Source organism: Oncorhynchus mykiss, chromosome 2 (genome assembly GCF_057628025.1).
Source record: "Oncorhynchus mykiss isolate SJ-2025 chromosome 2, ASM5762802v1, whole genome shotgun sequence".
Classification (NCBI taxonomy): domain Eukaryota; kingdom Metazoa; phylum Chordata; class Actinopteri; order Salmoniformes; family Salmonidae; genus Oncorhynchus; species Oncorhynchus mykiss.
Genome location: NC_143023.1, coordinates 26438900 through 26459477, shown reverse-complemented (window position 1 = coordinate 26459477; position 20578 = coordinate 26438900). Strand labels below are relative to the sequence as shown.

The 20578-nt window shown below is 41.0% G+C and overlaps 1 protein-coding gene across 2 annotated transcripts; it reads right to left on the bottom strand.

Annotated features, from left to right (window-relative positions):
* Nucleotides 1–228: 228 nt before the first annotated feature.
* Nucleotides 229–13212, bottom strand: LOC110485466 (Krueppel-like factor 10). 2 transcript variants are annotated; one of them, XM_021556549.3, is made up of 4 exons: nucleotides 12936–13212; nucleotides 2576–2824; nucleotides 1550–2411; nucleotides 229–1229 (listed from the first exon to the last, which is right to left on the bottom strand). In XM_021556549.3, exons 1-4 carry the CDS (start codon nucleotides 12975–12977, stop codon nucleotides 925–927), a joined length of 1458 nt encoding a protein of 485 aa, XP_021412224.2. In that variant the 5' UTR covers nucleotides 12978–13212; the 3' UTR covers nucleotides 229–924. The 2 variants fall into 2 exon arrangements, with proteins under 2 accessions (XP_021412224.2, XP_021412230.2); XM_021556555.3 differs by having other exon boundaries at nucleotides 2591–2824; nucleotides 12936–13119.
* Nucleotides 13213–20578: the final 7366 nt, after the last annotated feature.

The window sequence follows — 20578 nt, the reverse complement described above, 5'->3', positions numbered from 1 at the left end:
TGTTTTTACACTGCTAATACTTGCTGTTAATTATCTATGCAGTCACTTTACCTCTACCTACTTGTACAAATTATCTCTTTAGTAAATATTTTGTTAACTATTTCTTGAACTGCATTGTTGGTTAAGAGCTTGTAAGTAAGAATTTCAATGTAAGGTCTACACCGGTTGTATTTGGCACGTGTGACAAAAAACATTTGATTTGAATTCAACACAAATACAACAAACTAGTCAAGTTTTACACATTTTATTTCACCTGTAACAAAACAATGAAAATTTATGTAATTTAGTCAAGTTAAATATACAAACTTTTCTATAACATTCTTTCTTTGGCCAAACAATTCTCATGAATATTAAATATACAGTGTATTGATCACATTCACTAGGTAGAAAAACAATTAATGTACAAGATCTAATAGTTAAGCATAGTTTTGCAATCCATAACGGTTATTGACTTATTTGGTAGGCTCAGAGATTCAGAAAGAGTCTATCTAAGCCTCTAGTTGTTCACAGATTTGACTTCTACATTTCTGTACCTTGCTCCACACTTTGGAGGTTGCCACAGAAAGATCGGACAGTTGCCACCACTACAACCACATGCAAAGAGGTTGATCTTGTCTTGTCAGTAGTTTAAAGCACAGTTGTAAACAATAATATTAGCATAATCTTCAACAAGTAAGAGTTGATCAAACGTAATGTAAATGAGTAAAAACCCTGCTATCATTCATCACACATTAAACTGCCAATAACAACGTAATCTCAAGTGGACCTGAATGAAATATGAAACTGTAAGTCAAGAAACTTTAAACATGTCAAACAACTTTAGTTTTTAAAGAATTCAACATGTAATTAATTGCATTGATGTGCATTGAAGTCTTCAGTGAACAGTATCACAGTGAATGAGTTCCCATCTAATGACGAAATAGCTTATTCTACAGTGTCTTTGAGGCAAGAGTTTATTCTGGGCAGAGGACGAAGGAACGGTGCGGAAAACACTGCATGTGTAACATCACCGCTGTGACAGACTCCCATCTGCCAACAGGGCACCTTCTTGGTGGCCAGGTGTCGACGGGCGTGCTTGGCCAGGTGGTCGCTACGCATGAAACGGCTGTGGCACATGGGGCAGGCGAAACGCTTCTCTCCCGTGTGGGTTCTACGGTGGCGTGATAGCTCATCGGATCGAGCGAAGCGTCTCTCACAGCCGTCCCACCTGCATTTGAAAGGTTTCTCACCTGAGCAGAACACATAGAGGAAAGACTAGTGTTACAGCAGGACACACACACAGTCAGCCATACAGGCTAAGAGGGTGATTACCTGACCTTGTTGTTACGGTATATAAGGAGGTCTTTGAACGTTGTGGCTTTAGTGCAATTACAGCACCAATAAGGTAGCAAGAGGAAGCCAAAGAAAAGAACACCAACTTAAAAAAAAAACCTGAGATAAACTCTGTTGTTATTCCTACAATATGTAATGCTTGTGTTACTTGTAAACAAAAAGGCCACTACCTGAATTTGTAACATTTAAACCACACTCGCCACAAGCCCTGTCTTACCTGTGTGAGTCCTCATGTGAGCCTTGAGGTGGGAGCTCTTAAAGTAGGTCTTGCCACAGTCCTCGTGGGGGCAGATATGGCTGCGGACTCTGGACACCTCAGCAGGCTGCAGGCTGCTCCGCTGGACCACTGAGGTGAAGCCTGGCGCTGGGGCGATGGCTGGCAGCTTGGTGCCACCAGATGTCAGCACTGACGGCTGGATCCCGACAACTGGCCGGGGAACCAAGAAGATGATAGGGCCCTTTGTCACCTGGTCACCCATGAAGAAGAATGAAGGAGGACCAACTGCTGCTGACTGTTGTTGGTGACTGGTTGCCGCCACCATGGTGGTGGTAACCATTGGAATATGACTGTTCGTTGCAATTGGCACAACAGGTAGTATCTGGCAATAAACCGGAACAGGAGAAACCCTACAGTTGACAGGGGACACCGATGTAGGTTGGTGGAATTTACCAACAGAGGCTGGCAGAGTTACAGTAACCGGAGCCTGGATGGCAGCCGGTTCAGCAGAGGAGTCAAGGGGTGTCATGTTCCCTTTGGAGCCCCTGCCAGATAGCCTATCTGCCAGGGGGTTGTTGATGCTGTCTGGGCTTGGCTGGGGCTGGGGAGGCAGGGGTTGGTTTAGTCTCTGCTCCAGGGGGGCGGCTGGACAGATGCTCCAGCTGCAGTGTTGTGCGTCTGCAGTGTGACGGATCACACTGGTGGCCTGTGATCGGGGCTGGCTGACCATCTGTGGCTGTGTCAAGCCTTGCTGTGCTGGCTGTGGGTTATGTCTCTGGCACCAGGAGGTCTGTACTGTCTCTGGAGCAGGATGACTGTGAATGGCCTCAAAGTTTGGCGGGCTGTATGGCGGGGTCATACACTGAGACAGAGGGGGGAAAAAACCTGAAGTGGTTACGAAACGATATAGTCTCTACATTGTGTGAGGTTATATTTATTACATTTCACTTAGTATGGAGGATTATCACAGTGAATGCATGTGACAGAACTTGAGAGAACACACACAAAGTAACACAGGAAATTTACCAGAGACTCACAAACCTCAGCCGGGTCAAATGAGAGATGAGAGTCATCCTCTGAGAAGTCAGGGGAAGGGGTCAGAGGTCGGAACTGTCTATGCTTGAAGCTCCTGGAAGTCCTGGCTTTCCAGTGGGTGTTCATAAACATAAGAGCCTCCACCGCCTCCATGTCTCCCACGGCCATAGGGTGACACTGGGACTCTTCATGGTTCTGACTGCCAGGATAGTACAGCTCATCAACTTCCACGGTGTCACTCTGTTAGCAGATAAAGGAATATACACTGAGTGTACAAAACATTAAGAACACCTGCTCTTTCCATGATATTGACTGATCAGGTGAATCCAAGTGAAAGCTATGATCTCTTATTAATGTCACTTGTTAAATCCACTTCAATCAGTGTAGATGAAGGGGAGGAGACAGGTTAAAGAAGGTTTTTTAAGCCTTGAGATAATTGAGACATGGATTGTTTATACAGTGCCTTGCGAAAGTATTCGGCCCCCTTGAACTTTGCGACCTTTTGCCACATTTCAGGCTTCAAACATAAAGATATAAAACTGTATTTTTTTGTGAAGAATCAACAACAAGTGGGACACAATCATGAAGTGGAACGACATTTATTGGATATTTCAAACTTTTTTAACAAATCAAAAACTGAAAAATTGGGCGTACAAAATTATTCAGCCACTTTACTTTCAGTGCAGCAAACTCTCTCCAGAAGCTCAGTGAGGATCTCTGAATGATCCAATGTTGACCTAAATGACTAATGATGATAAATACAATCCACCTGTGTGTAATCAAGTCTCCGTATAAATGCACCTGCACTGTGATAGTCTCAGAGGTCCGTTAAAAGCGCAGAGAGCATCATGAAGAACAAGGAACACACCAGGCAGGTCCGAGATACTGTTGTGAAGAAGTTAATATAGAAAATATAACATTTGGGAGAGACAATCCTCCTTCCATCTTGGATTTACAGAGGTGTTTTTTACCTATCCTGTGTGTTCTATAATTGAGTCCAGTTGTTTATGAAAGGATTTAGGTATGAATACTGGGATGTTCTGATATAGGTAGAGCAGTTGTGGGAGGAAGACCATTTTAATGGCATTAATTATTCCGAGCAGAGAAATTGGGAGAGTTCTCCAAAGTAGTATGTTTGCTTTGAGTTTTTGTATCAGAGAGGGGAAATTCTCTTTAAATAGTAAGGAGTATTGTTTGGTAACTACAATTCCTAGGTAGGTACATTTTTCTGAAGATAACTTACATGGGAGATGTTCTAGCCAGGAGGTATTTTGCGACCGTATGGGCATTAATTCACTCTTGTTCCAATTTATTCTGTATCCCGAGAAGGTACCAAACAAATTGATCACATCAAGAATAGCTGGGATACTAGCCTGGGGTTCTGTTACATAGAGGAGGATGTCATCTGTGTATAGGGAGATCTTATTTAGAGTATCTTTAGTATTATAGCCGTGTATTGCTGCATGAGATCTAATCGTCTGAGCGAGCGGTTCGATAATTAGGGCGAAGAGCATAGGCGACAGCGCACAACCCTGCCTTGTCCCCCTGTTGAGGTTAAATCGGGGCGACAATGATTGGTTAGTGAGTATTCTGGCACAGGGGTTCCTATATAAAAGCTGGATCCAATTTATGAACCTATCTCCAATATTACATTTCTGTAGGACCTTGAATAGATAGGGCCACTCAACTTGGTCAAAGGCCTTTTCGGCGTCAAGAGATATGACGGCAAGGTCCACGTTGGGTAACCTCTGAGAATACATAATATTGAAGAGGCGCCTGAGATTGAAGAATGAGTTTCTGTTAGGGATAAAGCCGGTCTGATCCGAATGGACCAATTTGCCAAATAAAGTGCTAAGCCTGTTAGCCAGAGTTTTTGCTAAAATCTTTTGGTCTGTATTAAGGAGAGATATTGGTCTGTATGACCCTACCTCTTCTGGATCTTTACCCTTCTTATGTATAACTGTAATGAACGCTTCGTCCAAAGTAGAAGGGAGAGCTCCATCCTCATTGGCCTGAACCAACATTTTGTGCAGATAGGGAGAGAGCATGTTGCTGAATGTTTTATAGAATTCACCAGGGTATCCATCTGGGCCCGGGGTCTTGCCACTCTTTAGAGATTTAATTGTTTCTCGAATTTCATCAAGAAATATTTCCTTATTCAGGAAGTAAGAATCATCCTGGTTCAGGGCAGGAAGATTACAGTCCTCCAAAAATGTTTGCATAATTAAGGGGTTAGGATCCGCTTCAGATGTATATAGAGTCTCATAAAACTGCCGGAATCTGTCATTGATGTCTTTGGGGGAAGAGAGTAATTCCCCAGATGCAGATTTAACCCTGTGAATCATTCGGTCACTCACATTTTTTCGAAGTTGTCTGGCGAGTAATTTGTGTGGTTTGTCACCAAACTCAAAATATTTTTGCTTGGCATAGAGAAAAGATTTAGCAATTTTAGCTGAGAGAATCTGATTATATTCAAATTTTAAAGAGGTAATTTTTGTTATGTTTCTCCATAGATGGGTGGCTAGCATTCTCCCTATCCAGTAAGTGAATTTGTCCCTCCAGTTCTTCCAGTTTTCCTCTGTTTTGCCTACTCCTGGCAGCCTGAAAGGAGATGATACAGCCTCTCAGATAAGCCTTCAGTGTTTCCCACAATAATGCTGGGGAGGTCTCTGTGTTATCGTTGGTATCAAAGAAAAATGTAATTTGGTCTTTAAGATATTCACAGAATGTTGGTTCTGTGAGGAGCTGAGGATTCAACCTCCAGACCCTCTCGTTTGGTACAATGTCACCCAATCTCAGGGAGAAGGTGAGTGGACTGTGGTCCGAGATTATAATATCATGATACCTCACATTACAGGTATAGGGGAGTAGTCTAGCATCCAACAAAAAGTAGTCAATTCGAGTGTAAACCTTGTGAACATGAGAGTAAAAGGAGTATTCCCTACCCGTAGGGTTAGCGATCCTCCATATATCAAATAAGTTTGAATTTTTTATGTAGGTATTCAAGAATTCGCTTGAATAGGAGGTAGGGGTTCGCCGGGTAGAGGATCTATCCAAATATTGGTCTAGCACACAGTTAAGGTCCCCTCCAATGACCAGGTTAGTATGGGAGATATCTGGAATCAGGGCAAGGACTCTTTTGAAAAAAGAGGGGTTGTCAATGTTTGGCCCATAGATATTTAGTAGAGTTACTGAGGTAGAGTGGATTTCTCCTATTGCGATCACATACCGACCCTCTTTATCCGCAATAGTGGTTTTATGTAGAAAGGGAATTCCTTTCCGTACCAGAATCGCTGTGCCTCTCGTTTTGGCAGAGAAGTTAGTGATACACTTGCCCCACCCACCTACACTTAAGTCTGCTATGAGAGTTATTCTTCAGATGGGTTTCTTGCAAAAATATAATATCAGACGAGAGTGCTTTCAAGTGGGCTAGGACCTTGCCCCTCTTAATTGGTTCGTTTAAACCCTTGACATTCCAGGAAGTGAATGTAAGCCCCGCCCTCCTCTCGTTTGTAGTTCCTATGGTGGCCTGCATACCATGTAACTTGATAAAAAGGTAAGAAAGCGCACCAAACCATCACGATCAGCATATGTAGCACCTACACCCGAGCAGTATCCAACCCACCCCTCCCCCCCTGCAAGCACCTTTACTTCCCACCCTGTTCCCCTAATTTCCCCAACATTTACCCCCCCATCAACCCACATTTAACAGGCATGTACAAACAGGAGAGAAAAAAAAGGAAAAATAAAAATAATAAACACATTGTCTGGCCGATGCCAAAAAAGCACGGCGTGACCTCGAACAAGAGGTAAAACAAAAATAAAATCCCAACAATACGTTCACCTCTCACTATCCTAGAACTTCTACTAACATATGAACTGAGGAGGCTCCCGCGAGTTAAGTGTTCAGTTAGCATCTAATAAACCTAAACCGAATAAGTTGCAACTTAAACATATTGCGCATTTAAGCGTCATCCTGGGTCAATCCCAGAGTTAAGCAAGATATAGCCTCAAGATTATATTGCTGAGCACTGCCGGTCAAAACATAAACCATCCGCAACCGACATAGTCAGCCGTACCTTTACATACTATGGGTCAGGAGATCGGAACAAGGATTTGTTAAATTAAACGTTCCCCCCATAAACAAAATATGTTTAATAAAAAATAAATACATATATATACATTTTATATATATATATATATATATATATATATACATTTTATATATATATATATATATATATATATATATATATACAGTGCCTTGCGAAAGTATTCGGCCCCCTTGAACTTTGCGACCTTTTGCCACATTTCAGGCTTCAAACATAAAGATATAAAACTGTATTTTTTTGTGAAGAATAAACAACAAATGGGACACAATCATGAAGTGGAACGACATTTATTGGATATTTCAAACTTTTTTAACAAATCAAAAACTGAAAAATTGGGCGTGCAAAATTATTCAGCCCCTTTACTTTCAGTGCAGCAAACTCTCTCCAGAAGTTCAGTGAGGATCTCTGAATGATCCAATGTTGACCTAAATGACTAATGATGATAAATACAATCCACCTGTGTGTAATCAAGTCTCCGTATAAATGCACCTGCACTGTGATAGTCTCAGAGGTCCGTTAAAAGCGCAGAGAGCATCATGAAGAACAAGGAACACACCAGGCAGGTCCGAGATACTGTTGTGAAGAAATTTAAAGCCGGATTTGGATACAAAAAGATTTCCCAAGCTTTAAACATCCCAAGGAGCACTGTGCAAGCGATAATATTGAAATGGAAGGAGTATCAGACCACTGCAAATCTACCAAGACCTGGCCGTCCCTCTAAACTTTCAGCTCATACAAGGAGAAGACTGATCAGAGATGCAGCCAAGAGGCCCATGATCACTCTGGATGAACTGCAGAGATCTACAGCTGAGGTGGGAGACTCTGTCCATAGGACAACAATCAGTCGTATATTGCACAAATCTGGCCTTTATGGAAGAGTGGCAAGAAGAAAGCCATTTCTTAAAGATATCCATAAAAAGTGTTGTTTAAAGTTTGCCACAAGCCACCTGGGAGACACACCAAACATGTGGAAGAAGGTGCTCTGGTCAGATGAAACCAAAATTGAACTTTTTAGCAACAATGCAAAACGTTATGTTTGGCGTAAAAGCAACACAGCTGAACACACCATCCCCACTGTCAAACATGGTGGTGGCAGCATCATGGTTTGGGCCTGCTTTTCTTCAGCAGGGACAGGGAAGATGGTTAAAATTGATGGGAAGATGGATGGAGCCAAATACAGGACCATTCTGGAAGAAAATCTGATGGAGTCTGCAAAAGACCTGAGACTGGGACGGAGATTTGTCTTCCAACAAGACAATGATCCAAAACATAAAGCAAAATTTACAATGGAATGGTTCAAAAATAAACATATCCAGGTGTTAGAATGGCCAAGTCAAAGTCCAGACCTGAATCCAATCGAGAATCTGTGGAAAGAACTGAAAACTGCTGTTCACAAATGCTCTCCATCCAACCTCACTGAGCTCGAGCTGTTTTGCAAGGAGGAATGGGAAACAATTTCAGTCTCTCAATGTGCAAAACTGATAGAGACATACCCCAAGCGACTTACAGCTGTAATCGCAGCAAAAGGTGGCGCTACAAAGTATTAACTTAAAGGGGCTGAATCATATTGCACGCCCAATATTTCAGTTTTTGATTTGTTAAAAAAGTTTGAAATATCCAATAAATGTTGTTCCACTTCATGATTGTGTCCCACCTGTTGTTGATTCTTCACAAAAAAATACAGTTTTATATCTTTATGTTTGAAGCCTGAAATGTGGCAAAAGGTCGCAAAGTTCAAGGGGGCCGAATACTTTCGCAAGGCACTGTATATATATACATACATACATACACACACACATACACACACATACATACATAAATATATACACATATACATACACATACACACACATACACACATATACACACATACATACATAAATATATACACATATACATACACATATACATACACACATACATACACACATATACACACACATATATATATATATACACATACACACACATATACATACATATACATGTATGTATACATACCCACACAAAAAAATCATATATAAAAATATATATTTAAAGAATATGTATATACATCCATATGCACATATACACATACAAACATTCATACCCCAGAATAACAATCTACACTGATTTAAAATATACACATACATAATACTAAAATGCTAAGAGAAAATAGTAATAAAGTACAAATAGTAATTATATGTACGCACACCTACACAGACATAAGCACTACAGAGGGCTGGTGGGACTCTAGTCGGGAGAGAGGCCCACGGCCAGACAAAGGCAGAACGGCACAAAACATCAACTTGCTACCAGGTGTCTGCCCCCTCCCAACCATCACCCACAGTCCCCTGCAAGCAATAAATAAATGGTATGGTAGTAAGAATAATGTAAGGATTGTAAAATAAATAACGAAACAAAAACAAAAGTGGGGGAGTATAAGTATATCCGTCCGAAGGTGTCAGTGATCAAACCTGGAAGTAAAAAATATGCATCGCTGGGCACAGCCGGGATGAAAGTGAATGTAACGTTAATTGAGAGCTCTGACCGCCATCCATTGGTCTGCTCAGCGTCTTACATGTTCGGTAGCCCTTCTTGAGCCCGTTTAATACGTTTTCACCCAATATGGTATAGTATGGATTCGAGTCCATGAGCAGACCCTAACACGCAATAACAAGGCACTCTAACCTGTACGGGGGATTGGTGTATATCCCCGGATAAACTTCTCTGCGTCCAAAACCGAGGAGAGCCAAATCTTCTCACCGGAAGGCGGGGTAATTCTTAGTCTTGCAGGGAAGAGTAAGGCTGGGCGAAGATGGAGTTTGTAGAGTTTGGTCATGACATCTCTGTAGTCGGCGCGATGCTTTGCCACATCGGGCGCATAATCCTCATAGACACGGAATGGATGCCCTTTATGTGACAGGTTGCCCATCATTCGAGCTTCACGCAGGATAAGATCCTTGGTCTTGAAACTGTGACAACAGATGATTACTGGGCGAGGACGTTTGCCCGGTCCAGGCACTGGGACAAGGGAGCGATGTGCGCGGTTCAGCTGGGGATCCGAATCCAAAACATCCGATCCCATTGCATCCTTCAATAGCTTGGCGAAGAAGTCGGTGGGGCGAGAGCCCGCCTCTACCCCCTCTGCCAGACCAACAACGCGAAGGTTATTACGTCTGGATCGGCCCTCCAGGTCCACCACTTTCACAGAAAGCCTCTGCACAGTATCCTGCAATGACGTGCATAGCTTCTCTAACTCGTCGATCCTACCAGCGTTGAATTCAGAAGCTTTCTCAAGGTCCACAATACTCTGGCCATGCGAAGCGACCGTTCGAATGATGCTCTCGATTTTGGTGTCCAGTTCAGCAATAGTGGCCTTAAGATCCTCAGCTATAGCAACACGTAGCTCCCCCAAAGCCCGGGTAAGTTCTGTAAGTGTCACGTTGTTGCATGTGCCTCCCGCCATGTCTGTCTCGTTGTTTAGTGGGGAGTAGGCCTCCGCTGTGGATTTATTGTCTTTTGGTCGCTTATTACTCGGCATTTTCATATAAAAAGTTACAATCTTGTATTAGAAAGAAACGTTTGTTGTAAAAAGTGCCATAAAGTAGGTTAAATGAGATTATTTCGCAAAAAAGTTGCAGGAGCCTCTCACGCACAGCCGTTCACTCCAACATGCTAGCTCTGCCATCTCCTGCCGGGCCTGCTTTTCTTCAGCAGGAACAGGGAAGATGGTTAAAATTGATGGGAAGATGGATGGAGCCAAATACAGGACCATTCTGGAAGAAAACCTGATGGAGTCTGCAAAAGACCTGAGACTGGGACGGAGATTTGTCTTCCAACAAGACAATGATCCAAAACATAAAGCAAAATCTACAATGAAATGGTTCAAAAATAAACATATCCAGGTGTTAGAATGGCCAAGTCAAAGTCCAGACCTGAATCCAATCGAGAATCTGTGGAAAGAACTGAAAACTGCTGTTCACAAATGCTCTCCATCCAACCTCACTGAGCTCGAGCTGTGTGCAAGGAGGAATGGGAAAAAATGTCAGTCTCTCGATGTGCAAAACTGATAGAGACATACCCCAAGCGACTTACAGCTGTAATCGCAGCAAAAGGTGGCGCTACAAAGTATTAACTTAAGGGGGCTGAATAATTTTGCACGCCCAATTTTTCAGTTTTTGATTTGTTAAAAAAGTTTGAAATATCCAATAAATGTCGTTCCACTTCATGATTGTGTCCCACTTGTTGTTGATTCTTCACAAAAAAAATACAGTTGTATATCTTTATGTTTGAAGCCTGAAATGTGGCAAAAGGTCGCAAAGTTCAAGGGGGGCGAATACTTTCGCAAGGCACTGTATGTGCCATTCAGAGGGTAAGTGGGCAAGACAAAATATTTCAGTGCGTTTGAACAGGGTATGGTAGTAGGAACCAGGCGCACCGGTTTGTGTCAAGAAATGCAACGCTGCTGGGTTTTTCACGCTCAACAGTTTCCCATGTGTATTAAGAATGGTCCACCATCCAATGGACATCCAGCCAACTTGACACAATTGTGGGAAGCATTGGAGGCAACATGGGCCAGCATCCCTGATACAGGACCATTGAGGCCCAGTTTGCTACTTTTGTGGTAAAATTATATATATTTGTTTTATTCTGATTTTTCAGGCGGTGCTGCAGCACCCTCAGCACCCCTACTTACCGCGGCTTTGGTTGTGAGGGGAAAAGGAGGGGTGCAACTCAATATTAGGAAGGTGTTCCTAATGTTTGGTATACTCATGTATGTCATCATAATGTCATGTACCTAGTCCCTGTGATCCATAATTATCCTTTCTCCAAAGACATACAAGCTCATTAGACATTAGTTGAAAGGTGATATTATAAATATCAAAAGTTTAAAGTGAAATATGAAATGATTTTTGTCAATTACTTTTCCGTCCATAAAGAAGCAAAGAAAATTATGATTGGAACAACTCTCATTATTCTTCAGCTGGTTAATAAACACAATGCTCATGCTGTGTCAGTAGCTTTTCTCTATACACTTCAGTAAATCTTTAGATACCTTACATAATTGATTTACTTGTCAACCAATACTAACAGAATATGTAAATCAGGGATTGTCAACTGGCCTATTTGTAGGCTTCAGGATCATGGTAAAATTTCTAAATTTGGTTGTGCATCAGCAGTTTTTCTCTTGATATGTCAGTCACTGACAGTCACTCAATTAGCAATGTCTGCTAACAATTTTTTGAATGCTAAGTTAGTCTAGCCAACTATCTAAACATAGTAATCATGGCCGAATACCAACTGGGTACAGAAGGCACGTGCCCTAACCTCCAGGGGGCCCCCATTGATTTTGTTAGTCACTCTCACTCAGAAATCATATAAACATAGCATTAGTCATTGCAAACTGTGTAGAATTGCAGGAAATTCACTTTAAAACTGCTCAAATCTCTCTCCGCCCCATTGAAAAATGAGTAGAATTGCATGAAATTTGTTAGAAAATGTTGACATTTTCTCTCTGCCCTATGAGAAATGTGTTGCAGAAAACTTGCTTTAAAACTGAAACATTTACTCTGTTTTTATTTAACTAGGCAACTCAGTTAAAAACAAATTCTTATTTTACAATGACCGCTGGGCCAATTGTGCACCACCCTATGGGACTGCTGATCACAGCTGGTTGTGATACAGCCCAGGATTGAACCAGGGTCTGGAGTGACGCCTCTAGCACTGAGATAAACCACTGCGCCACTAAGGAGCCCCTTTGTGCAACGGCAAACGGTATAGAATTGCAATAAATTAACTTTAAAACTAAAAAAATGTATCTCTGCTGTCAAGTAAACAAGTAACATGTTTTGCTCGCATAGGGCCCCGAAAAGGCTAGGGCCAGCCCTGGCTACTGGTATAATACATTTACTATAGTGAAGAGAGTTCAGTCATTTAACTTCACAAATGGATTGATTGCTCAAATCAGTTGACTGCATGTGTGGGTATGGATGTGGTTACGCAGAACCGCCAGCCACTGCGGCCCCTCATGAGGAGTTCAGAATTTGTGCCCCCCCTCCAACAAATTCAACTAAATCTCAACATCCACTTATTATTACTAAACAGATCTCAAAAAGTTCTGTTTACATTCTAGACGTATTTCAAAGAGATAGATGCACTTTAAAAAATAAATAAACAACATTTCATCATCTAACATCACCCTAACGTTAGTGATTTCCTAAAAGCCTTCAGTGAGAATGAGGATTGTAGCTACTTACATTGTTGTGGCGCTCGACAAAGGACGACATACATTTTCTCATATTCGAAGACAATGTATCGAATGTAACTTCACTGTGTTAATGAAGTGATGTGTGACAGTCGGACTTGTGGTAAATGTTACAATAGATGTTTCCCTTTTCCTTTTTCTAGTTCCATTCAGCCATCATTTCAAATACAGTGGATACAGAGGGGCCGGTCTCTACTTTCAGCCAATCAGACACAAAGGTGTGCAAGACAGGAACCAATAGGAGAAGAATCAACGCGTGATCAGGGGCTGATGTGGTCCGTGGAAACAGCGTGGTACACAACAGCATCAGCGTGTGAAAATAACGCTGCGAATCCTCCTATCCGGAGTTGAGTGAGGGACATAAAACCCCTAACATGACTAATTGCCGAATTTTGGAAGATCTCAGTTTTTCCAGTCTACTGAACTACATCTGATGATACTTTTGTTGTTATATTATATTACATCCGTTTACACACATTATATTGTTTTTACTTCCTTTTTTTTAAACATTCCTTTTTTTAAAGTCAAGAAGACTTTACTTTTAAAGACTAAATGAAAATCTAGCAACTCAAAGATTGTGTGTTCAAAACCCATGTTGGATCTCTTCAGCATTTTAGCTAATTATCAACTTTGCAACTACCTACTACTTTTTAGCTACTTTGCAACTACTTAGCATGTTAGCTAACCATTCCCCTAACCACAACCCTTTTAGCTAACCCTTTCCCAAACCTTAACCCTTTTAGCTAACTCCTAACCTTAACCCCTAGAGCTAACGTTAGCCAGCTAGCTAACGTTGTCCTTAGTACCCACCTAGCTAACTTTAGCCACAACAAATTGGAATTCGTAACATATCATACTTTAAGCAAATTCCAAACTTTGTACATTTTGCAAATTCGGAACATGTTGTATGAATTGCAGTTCATAACATTACATGTGAAGTGTAATTCATAACATATCGTTTGAAATGGATGATGGACATCCACAAATTAACACATACCATACAAAATATAAGATATCATACTAAATGGATTGTCTCAGATTTACAAACAGATACAGAATAATACTAAATGCTCTGAGACCACATTGCATATACAATATCTGATTTGGATATCTGGTTTCCAACAACAGGAGAGTTGCTGGTTTGAATCCCAGCTGACAGGAACAATCTGGTGGGAGTTCAAGTGTTCCTGTCATTGTCCCCTTGAGCAAGACACTTAACTCTACCTGCTACAGACAAAAGCTCTTTTACATTATTCCCTTTAACCTCAAGGGATTTAAACATGGATAGATAAAGGCTAAATTGTATTTATCTAGGCAAGTCAGTTAAGAAAACATTTTTATTTACAATGACGGCCTACCGGGGAAGGTTAACTGCCTTGTTCAGGGGCAGAACGATATATTTTTACCTTGTCAGCTCAGGGATTTGATTCAGCAACCTTTCGGTTACTGGCCCAGCGCTCTAACCACTAGGCTACCTGCCACCCCAATGTGGCTGTGTACAGAGAGAGACATCACCCTATTAAGTGTCTGCAGTTTTTGGACTGCTGCCCTCAGTAGGTCTGGTAGAGTGTTCTATCTTGCCAACAGAGATGGGGGGGGGGGGGGGTTATCTGTTCCCTGTATGGATAAGGTAAGTGTCAGATGTCTAGACGTTCCTCCACGGGTCAGAGACTGGGAACAATGGGAGGCTGCAGACAGAGACAATAGTGACACATACACACAGACTGCCTCCCAAAAGGCCCCCTGTTCCCTTAACAATGCACAACTTTTGACCAGGGCCCATAGGCTAGTGCACTATACAGAAAATAGGGAGCTATCTGGTACACAACCACTGCCAGGCTTCACGGCATCTCCAGGCCTCTGGGTGGTGGTACTGTCTATCTGACACTGAATTCTACATTTTAACATCTTACCTCCGTTAAAATAACTGACTATAAATCAAATAATAAAATATTTGATTCAGTCCAGTCAGTTGTGACTCACTGAACTATTTCCATCAAGTACAGTGTTCCTTAAAAGAGTTAACTCCATTACAGGTTCACCGTATCACAGTATCATGTAGTGTCAATGCACGGTCTCTAGACGGCCAGCGGTCTCTAGCTCTGGGTGCCAAGCTTATGTACTGTACATCTCTGCCAAATAGTGTGTCCTAGATTCAAGTTGTAATGCATATAGATGGGGACGTATCTGGAGTGTTGGGCTAACTTTGAGGCTTGAGGCAACTGTGCCAGTACAGTATCTTGTGATCAGAACCTTATAGGCTATCTGAGCTGCTGCTGTTCATCTGAGATTATTGCTGGAATGGAGGCGGGGCAAGAGGGCCTGGGCACAGTCCCTGAATGTATCCCTTTTTCTCAGAAGAAGAGACCAGGAAAAGCCCAGCAGCGTCCATCCCTCCCCCTTTCTCACGTATATGCCAGCAGTCACATTACCCTGAACTCTGAAGCTGGGTTGCTTGTGAGATCGTAATGCATGGGGGTAGAGTAGTGAGAGGTGGTTGCATGCCTCTAGACCTAGACAGACCCATACTACTACTAACATTAACACTAGACGCAGACTTATTCCAGTTTATCCCACACTGACCGATCCTAAACTAAATATTTTTTTTAAAGTCCCAGCTAGCAGTACAGATCAGTTATTTTAAAGCCTCACTCCTTAGTGAGCTATCTTATTACTGAGCTGGAAATAACTCATATTTGTGCTGGCCTGAGTGACAAGAGCTGGTGTCGTCACAGCTGATGTGGGCTTGTTTAGTGGTGGTGAAATAGCAGTGGAGAGAGGCTCAGCGTTTGGTCTTCAGAGTGTGCATTGGAGGACTGTAAAATGTAAATATTAAATCCTGGAGACATTGGCACTGTTTACTGATGCCTTCCCCCTGTGTGAATGGGTGAGACCTCGTTTCAAATAGTATTAGTTTTCTTTCAAATACTTTTGAGAATTTCAATTAGTCCACCTGGAATGCCAGATGGGTGACGTTTGTACTTTTGGGGCTATTCTATTGGTTCCATTGTGCAAGGCAAGCTCAATCAAGTGCAGCTAAAGTTGTTGTCTATCATTGTAAACAAATTATTTGAAACCAAGTGTGGTGTGAATTACTTTAAGTAAAGGACACCAGGGTTTTACTCCAAACACTACCCCACACAATATGGCTCTAACTACAGTATTCCTCCACTTCTTTACTGCCCCATCAAATTAAATCAAATCAAAATCAAATCAAATTTATTTATAAGCCCTTCGTACATCAGCTGATATCTCAAAGTGCTGTACAGAAACCCAGCCTAAAACCCCAAACAGCAAGCAATGCAGGTGTAGAAGCTTTTAAGTGGCTAGGTTGTAATCTGATCTAAATTGTATAACCAATGTGAATATGTGAGGTGAAAGTTGAAGGATGTGCACTACATTACTGCATTGTATAATGCAGTGCATCCATTGCAGTGACACAGCAAGTTTCCTGCTGTTTATTTTATTAGCAGTATGTCCATACTGATCCCCATTTTAGGCCATTTGATAACACATTGACCCGTAATCTAAAAATAACAGTGATACTTCTATGTTCTTGTTTGATAAAGGGTTACATTTAGGATTTTGACTTGGCTCTGATAAAGGGTTACATTTAGGATTAGTGGCAACAGAGTGGTACTGGCATGGAGTTCAACCACCTCAGGATAGGAATACACAGAGGCACACAGTGGATTTCTGGAAGAGCAACATGTTTTGACGACAGTTCCACCAGCTATACAATCTCAGTTAAACTCCTGGAAATTATCCTGCAGGTGATATTTTTAGGAAAATGTCTTGTCCAACAGTTAGCAAGCATAATCTGCAAAACATATACACTACCGTTCAAAAATTTGGGGTCACTTAGAAAATATCCTTGTTTTTGAAAGAAAAGCATGTTTTTTTGTCCATTACAATAACATAAAATTGATTCGAAATGCAGTGTAGACTATCACGGTCGTCGTAATGAGTAGACCAAGGCGCAGCGTGGTATGCGTACATTCTCGTTTAATGAATGCGCATCGAACAACAGAAACACTATACAAACTAGTGCTGACTGTAATGCTCCGGGTATGGAGTCAAATGCAGGAGACAGAGAGTTCAATGCTGCGCGTCTTTTAATCGCACCAACGCACCACAGGGTGCTCACAAAAAAGTTACGTTCCCAAAACACAGGGAATCAAAATGTACAATGGGAAACAATCCCAACCGGGCACTAACACGTGCCTATACCACAGAGCCGAAGGTTACATAGAAATAATCCCGCACAACAACCAGGCGGGCCGTCTGTCTAATAAAGACAAACTAATTAAACATCCACAGGTGCTACCACTCAACATACAAGGAGGGGGAGGAAAAACAATCAGTGGCAGCTAATAGGCCGGTGACGACCACCGAGCGCCACCTGCCCGGGAAAGGGAAACACCCTCAGTCGGACTCATGACACTGACTGGCAACTACACATAGTCAAGATCCCACAAACACAAATGAGGAAATGGCTACCTAAATATGATCCCCAGTCAGAGACAAAGACAAACAGCTGCCTCTGATTGGGAACCATATCAGGCCACCATAGAAATACAATTCACTATCACGCTCCAACCAACATAGAAAATAAACAGCTTTCTTTGGTCAGGGCGTGACAGTAGACATTGTTAATTTTGTAAATTACTATTGTAGCTGGAAATGGCAGATTTTTTATGGAATATCTTCATAGGCGTACAGAGGCCCATTATCAGCAACCATCACTCCTGTGTTCCAATGGCACGTTGTGTTAGCTAATCCAAGTTTACCATTTTAAAAGGCTAATTGATCATTAGAAAACCCTTCAGCTGTGCTAACATAATTGCAAAAGTTGTATACAGTTTAGATAATTTTATACCCCGAGAACACAGATGTATCCTTTTCCATTTGTGTTGATTTTTAACACAGAGCATATACTGTATCTTTTCTTTTTGGAGAAATATAGAAATCTTTATTTTCTGTATTAAATGCCTTCATACATAAATTATTCTTCTGATACTGTGATCATTAAAGACAATATTTCTTGAAAAGGTACTATTTTTTAAGAAACAGGCAAATACGTGTTTGCGGTCACTTAGAAATATCCTTGTTTTTGAAAGAAAAGCACATTTTTGTCCATTAAAATAACATCAAATTGATCAGAAATACAGTGTAGACATTGTTAATGTTGTAAATGACTATTGTAGCTGGAACGGCTGATTTCTTATGGAATATCTACATAGGCGTACAGAGGCCCATTATCAGCAACCATCACTCCTGTGTTCCAATGGCACGTTGTGTTAGCTAATCCAAGTTTACCATTTTAAAAGGCTAATTGATCATTAGAAAACCCTTCAGCTGTGCTAACATAATTGCAATAGGGTTTTCTAATGATCAATTAGCCTTTTAAAATTATAAACTTGGATTAGTTAACACAACGTGCCATTGGAACACAGGAGTGATGGTTGCTGATAATGGGCCTCTGTACGCCTATGTAGATATTCCATAAGAAATCAGCCGTTCCAGCTACAATAGTCATTTACAACATTAACAATGTCTACACTGTATTTCTGATCAATTTGATGTTATTTTAATGGACAAAAATGTGCTTTTCTTTCAAAAACAAGGATATTTCTAAGTGACCGCAAACTTTTGAAAGGTAGTGTACATCATCTGAAAAATCAGTGTTTGCCTTTTTTCTGTCATCCAACTATTTTAACAACATCTTAATAATGTATTTAATTATGTAAACTAAGCCCCCATATATAATGTGGCTTGCCACTGACAATTCAGAATACAAAAATGCAGATTACCTGAAGTGAAAGTAAAAAACAAGCTGTATATTTGTTATAAACCTGTTATAACCATAGACCATAGAGGTTATAACACAACATAAGAAACTAAAACATGTTCACCTCACATTTACTTTATGTGTACACCTAGTACCAGACCAATGGCCACATGAACCAAATGTGTCCTCATGTTTTTATTTTTTGTAGAAACATTGCGCAATACCGCTGAGAGAATTGTCAACCAGCTGTACCAAATCTAACTTCACTGAAGAAAGCAAGTGAGTGTGAAGCAGATCACAGCAGCTGACTCTCTGGGAATTGTGTAGTTTATGTTGATCCTGAGAGAATGAGAGAGTCTGTCAGATGAAGGAGTCTCTCTCCACTCATTCACCTCAGGGGCAGGCAGAGAGAAGTGGAGCTCTCTATTCCCTTCTTTTACACTCCTATACTCTAAGGGGCTGTACAGTCATGAATTTCAGAGTATTAGTAATTTCCTCAACTGTATATACTGATGATTAAGAAGAAAGTGATGACGAACAGACAAACCTGTAGCATTACCTGTAGCATTACCTATGTGCCTCTCTTTGTCTTTCAAACGAGGTCTCTAGGTTTCTTCCTAGGTTTTGGCCTTTCTAGGGAGTTTTTCCTAGCCACCGTGCTTCTACAACTGCATTGCTTGCTGTTTGGGGTTTTAGGCTGGGTTTCTGTACAGCACTTTGAGATATCAGCTGATGTACGAAGGGCTATATAAATACATTTGATTTGATTTGAAACGAGCAGTTGTATACAGTTTAGATAATTTTATACCCTGAGAACACAGATGTATCCTTTTCCATTTGTGTTGATTTTTAACACAGAGCATATACTGTATCTTTTCTTTTTGGAGAAATATAGAAATCTTTATTTTCTGTATTAAATGCCTTCATAAATAAATTATTCTTCTGATACTGTGTTCATAAAAGACAATATTTCTTGAAAAGGTACTATTTTTTTAAGAAACATGTGTGATTTGACAAAGCGTACTAATCATAAGGGTAGGATTTGGGCCCTGTCACTGGGATACTCAATCAGCAGCCAACAACACACTTCTCAAAAGGTGAAAAAAATATAAAATAAAAGGTGAAAGACAAAGCCTGTCATCTGCTGGTATAAAAATCTAACTTAAAGACCATAGGTCTATACTGCTGAAGCTGTCAAAGCTGTTTCTAGATGAGTAGGTATATGCAATCAATGTTTCTGCTACATAATAGAGATATCTAAAAAACTACAGCAGGTCTATCAAAATGTTTTAATTATTTTTCTTCAAAAATATGTACTTTAACATATAACAACACTGGAGGCGTAGCGAAAGCCGGTCATCATGTTTTATTACAGTGTGGAAATGTAAAAACAGGCTAAAATAATTATACCATTGGTTCCTGCTGCCATGCTTCTTTTGGGGATTCTGCCATAATTAGGCCAGCACAGCACTCATATCCAGGGAAACATGAATCAAGCGGCACAGGACTGCCTTTTACTGTAGCGAGGCTGGCCTAAGGTTACTCTGCTTTTCTATTGTCAATTTCCCTCATTTCCAATTATTTCAGGAAGAGGAATTGCATTTATAATCTGTATTGTATTTTTAACCCACCATATCCAGTGTCCCTTTGGTTATTCTGGCTCTTTAAAATATTACATTTTCATGTATAGATATTTAAATATTAATAGGGCCGGATTACTGAACAGGAATGCAGGGCTCCGACCCCCAGGGGGCCCCCAACCTCCACAAAAAAAAAAAAAATGGGTAGTGGGCCCCCGTAGGTCGGGGGGCCACCCAGATAACTTATGATAGCAAAATGTATAG